The sequence below is a fragment of the Armigeres subalbatus genome, chromosome 1 (genome assembly GCF_024139115.2).
Source record: "Armigeres subalbatus isolate Guangzhou_Male chromosome 1, GZ_Asu_2, whole genome shotgun sequence".
Lineage (NCBI taxonomy): Eukaryota > Metazoa > Arthropoda > Insecta > Diptera > Culicidae > Armigeres > Armigeres subalbatus.
Window position 1 is genome coordinate 318,387,300 of NC_085139.1, and position 4,426 is coordinate 318,391,725.

A 4,426-nucleotide genomic window follows, 5' to 3' on the forward strand; every position below is an offset into this window, starting at 1 on the left:
TCACGCGATTCTGTAGATCGGACAGGTACTGCGTCCGGTACTTTTTCCAAAAGTGCTGGACGAGGCTTTGTGCTTGATCCCACATTTTCAGTTGATTGATCGACACATCGTCGAAATTCTGCTCTGCTACAGCTGTTAACGGACGTTGAACTAAAAAATGCCCCGGTGTTAGGGCCTCGTAGTCGGATGGATCACTGCTGATTGCTGTCATTGGTCTTGAGTTCAAAACCGCCTCAATTTGTGCTAAAGCTGTCAGCATTTCGTCGTTCTTTAGCGTTCGGAGCCCAACTGATTTCTTGAGATGGGCTTTAAAAGACTTTACCTGGGCCTCCCACAGCCCGCCAAAGTTGGGCGTACGCGGGGGGATGAATTTAAAAGTAATGCCATCGTTTGCAGCTTCTTTGATTACTGGATCTTGGAATTCTCTTTCGTTAAGCTGCTTGTAGAGCTGCCTCAGCTCCCGGTTTGCACCAACAAATGTTGTGGCATTATCGCACATGATGAGTTGCGGTCTGCCACGTCGCGAAACGAAGCGCCTGAGTGCTGCAATGAATGCTTGTGTTGTTAGATCCGCCACAAGTTCCAGATGTATTGCCTTCACTGATAGGCAGACGAATACTGCGACATAACATTTCACCGGCTTGGCTCTCCGGTTCGGGTAACTAACAAAAAAGGGACCGCAATAGTCCACGCCGACCTTAAGGAATGGAGCTGACGGCGTGACCCGCTCTGCTGGGAGATCTGCCATTAGTTGATCTAAGACTTTCGGCTTGCTTTTAAAGCATGGAATGCATCCATGGATGACCTTTCTTACCAAACTGCTGGCATTAGTTGGCCAGAATCTTTCACGCAGAATGGAGATGAGTAGCTGTTGTCCAGCATGGTAGAACTTGTGGTGATAGTGCCTTGCCAAAGCTAGCGCCAACGGGTGGCGGTGGTCCAGGATAAACGGATGTTTTCTATGTTCGGAAACAGGTGCATTGGCAAGCCGACCGCCCACACACATTACACCAGATAGCAGTACTGGACGGAGTGACTTGATTCTAGACGAGGATTTGACCTCTCCGTTTTTGTTGAGATTGGCAAGTTCTTCAAAAAAACTGTCTTGCTGCGATTGGCGCACTAAGGTCATCATGGCTTCTTCTAGTTCTTCCGGAGACAGCGGACCTGTGTTCCTCGAATTCCGATTTGAAGGTTGAGTGTTGTACCTGAAGCGTAACAAGAGTGCTACCATGCGCAGAAGCTCCTGGTACGACCATCGTAGCCCGAAAACTTCACTCGACTTGGTTCCGTGGGTAGATAGAGCTTGTGTGGACCGTTCTTCAAGTAGTGTCGAGTCAACTGACTCCGCAGAAGATTGATTTGATTGAGGCCAGTACCCCTGGTCCTGAGATAACCACTGAGGACCTTCGAACCAGCGCCTCTCGTATTGGAGTTGGGCTGGCGACATCCCACGAGAGATCAAGTCGGCCGGATTTTCAATTCCAGCCACGTGATTCCAAATTCCACCTTGTGTGAGATGCTGTATCTCGGATACACGATTGGCATCAAATATTTGCCAACGAGAAGGAGCTGATCCTAGCCAGTGCTTCACAATTGTGGAATCTGTCCAAAAGAATGCAGCAGGTACAGGTTTCACTTGACTGAATTTTTCGTAGAGGTGACTCAGTAGCAACGCACCTGACAGCTCGAGACGAGGGATAGTCAGTTTCTTCTTTTTCTGTTCCGAAGACTCTAAAGGAGCTACCCGGGACTTGGATGTGATTAGCCGCACAGTGACAGTACCGTCTGAAGCAAGGCATCGAAGATAGAGACAGGCTCCGTATGCGACAGACGACGCATCACTGAATCCGTGCAGTTGGACAAAAGCGCAATCGTTGCTGAATCCTATCCAACGAGGAACTGTTAGAGTTTCGAGCGCCATGAGGTTCTGCCGGTATTCTTTCCACATTTGTTGCATCGATTCGTCCAAAGGGTCGTCCCAGCCGCATTTCAGCCGCCAAAGCTGCTGGATGAAGAGTTTTGCTTGCACGACGACTGGGCCAACTAATCCCAAAGGGTCAAAAAGGCAAGCTGCATCGGAATGAATGCTTCGCTTGGTGATACTCGCAGCATCCGACTTCCATTGGGGAAAGCTGAATTGAAATTCGTCGGCCGTCACATTCCATTGCAATCCTAAAGTCTTCACCGTCGTACTTGATGATTGGAGGTCTAGCACTGAACGATCGTCCCGCATTTTCTTCGGAATACTGCGGAGCAGCTACGGAGAGTTTGAGTTCCATTTTCGGAGAATGAATCCTGCCGAATTGGTCACTTCTTCCACTTGCTTCACTAATAGCTTGGCTTCCTTGATGTTATCTGCTCCCGACAACATATCATCAACGTAAAAATCGTGCAGGATGACGTCAGATGCTACTGGATGCGTTGTTGCACAATCTTCACCAAGCTTCTTCAGGCATCTCGTTGCCAAGTATGGCGCGCTGGCGGTCCCGTATGTGACTGTGGTGAGTTCGAAGATTTTGATAGGCTCCTCCTTCGAATCCCTCCACACGATTTTGTGGAGAGGGTGGTCTCCCGGCTGAGTAAGTACCATTCGGTACATTTTTGCGACGTCGGCAACTGCTGCAATTCGATGGAGGCGGAATCTGACCAGCATAGCCAGAAGAGGGTCCTGAACAACCGGCCCCACCATTAATGCATCGTTCAGAGATAGCCCTGTCGATGTGCGACATGACGCATCGAAGACTACACGAAGTTTGGTAGTCGTGCTGTCCGGGCGAAGAACTGCGTGGTGTGGCATATAATACACTGGTTTCTCGGAACATTCCTCCGGAACTTGTTTCATGTGCCCCATCAACAAATATTCATGGATGAATTCAGTGTACATTGCCTTAAGCGGTGGGTTGCAATCCAGCCGTCGCTCCAGACTCAAGAACCGTTTGATGGCAATGTTTTTGGAATCTACCAGTTTCTCCATGATGTGTTCCTTCCTAGGCAATGCTACCACAAATCTACCGTCTTTATTTCTAGACGTCGTTTTGTTGAAGAATTCTTCACACGCTGTTTCCTCAATGGACAATGTGCTGTTGACGTGACATGTCTCTAGTTCCCAGAATCTCGCTAGAAGTTCTTGTAGATCTACCATTGTACTAACGAATGTTGATGTTTCTGGGATATTCTCAGGAATTGGAGATGTACGGCCGGACACGATCCAGCCAAAGACTGTTTCTTGTAGGGTTGGACCATCGTCAGAGAGCTTCATACTTCCCGCAGCAAGAAGGTCCAGATAGAACTCGGCTCCGATAATCATATCGATGGGGCCAGGTTCGCCGAAACTAGGGTCTGCTAGCACAATGTCGGTTGGGATCTTCAATCGGCTCACTTTCACTGGACTAATCGGCAACGCACGGGTGATCTTCGGCAAAACGTAGAACTGCATATCTTCATCGAACGCTGAGATTGCTGGAACTCTTGGCTGGATTCTTGCTGCCACCAACCTTGTCGATGTGACACTACCGCACCCGATTCCTTGTACCTTCAGGTACACTGGCGTTTCAAGCTTGAGCTTCTTCGAGAAGGTTGACGTAACGTAGCAGAATTCCGAACAGGAGTCCAAGAGTGTACGAGCAAAGGAAATATTGCCGAATCGGTCTTGTACTCGAACTATTGCGGTTGACATTAGCACTTGTCGAGGGGAAGATTGCATGGCTTCTGATTGCTTTACAGCTTTTAGTGTAACAGTGGCGTGTAAATTTGTGGTGGGGTGTGGGGGAATGTGCTGAGAGCTTGCTTGGATCACGGGATAGGAGTTTGTGGTTTGTGTGGCTGGTTGAATGGGTGTTTGTGTTTGACTTTTTGATGTAGCTTGGCTTAAGTGTGGCTGTGACTGTCCTGCTACCCGAGTTTGATCTTGCGTTTGTGGAACGGATGTTTTAGACGCACGGAAACTCGATGGTGCGTTCTCAAAATGCAGCATAGTGTGATGCTTTCTGCTGCACTTTGTACAGGAACCTCTGGAGCATCCTTCAGCATAATGTCCCGCAGACAAGCAATTGCGACACAAGCGCTTCCGGTTGGTCTCTTCCACACGCTGAGCGACTGACAGGCCTTTGAATTTGTAACACTTGAACGGAAGATGATACGGTTCCGCACAAAACAAACACTTTCTTGACGACTCCGAGGATGTGTGTACAACTGTGGACCTTTCTCGTCTCTGAGTGGAATCAGTCGATTTACTTGGCGCTATAGACTGCAGCACAAGGCAATGGTCTCTAAGGAACTCAATTAGCTCGTCATATCTAGGCACGTCCTTGGAATTGTGGTGCGATTCCCACAGTCGAAGAGTGGTCACATCCAGACGAGAGCATAGCGAATGAGCGAGAATCGTTGACCAATTCGCTGTGTTTTCTCCGATCTTATTCAACAT

The 4,426-nt window shown here is 48.7% G+C and overlaps 2 protein-coding genes across 2 annotated transcripts; both read right to left on the minus strand.

The window, feature by feature from the left end:
- LOC134207595 (uncharacterized) lies at nt 1-2,236 on the minus strand. Its single transcript, XM_062683301.1, has 2 exons — nt 84-2,236; nt 1-10 (listed from the first exon to the last, which is right to left on the minus strand). Exons 1-2 carry the CDS (start codon nt 2,234-2,236, stop codon nt 1-3), a joined length of 2,163 nt encoding a protein of 720 aa, XP_062539285.1.
- Nucleotides 2,237-2,260: 24 nt separating this feature from the next.
- Nucleotides 2,261-4,426, minus strand: LOC134207596 (uncharacterized). Its single transcript, XM_062683302.1, has one exon. The coding sequence runs from the start codon at nt 4,424-4,426 to the stop codon at nt 2,261-2,263; it is 2,166 nt and encodes a 721-aa protein (XP_062539286.1).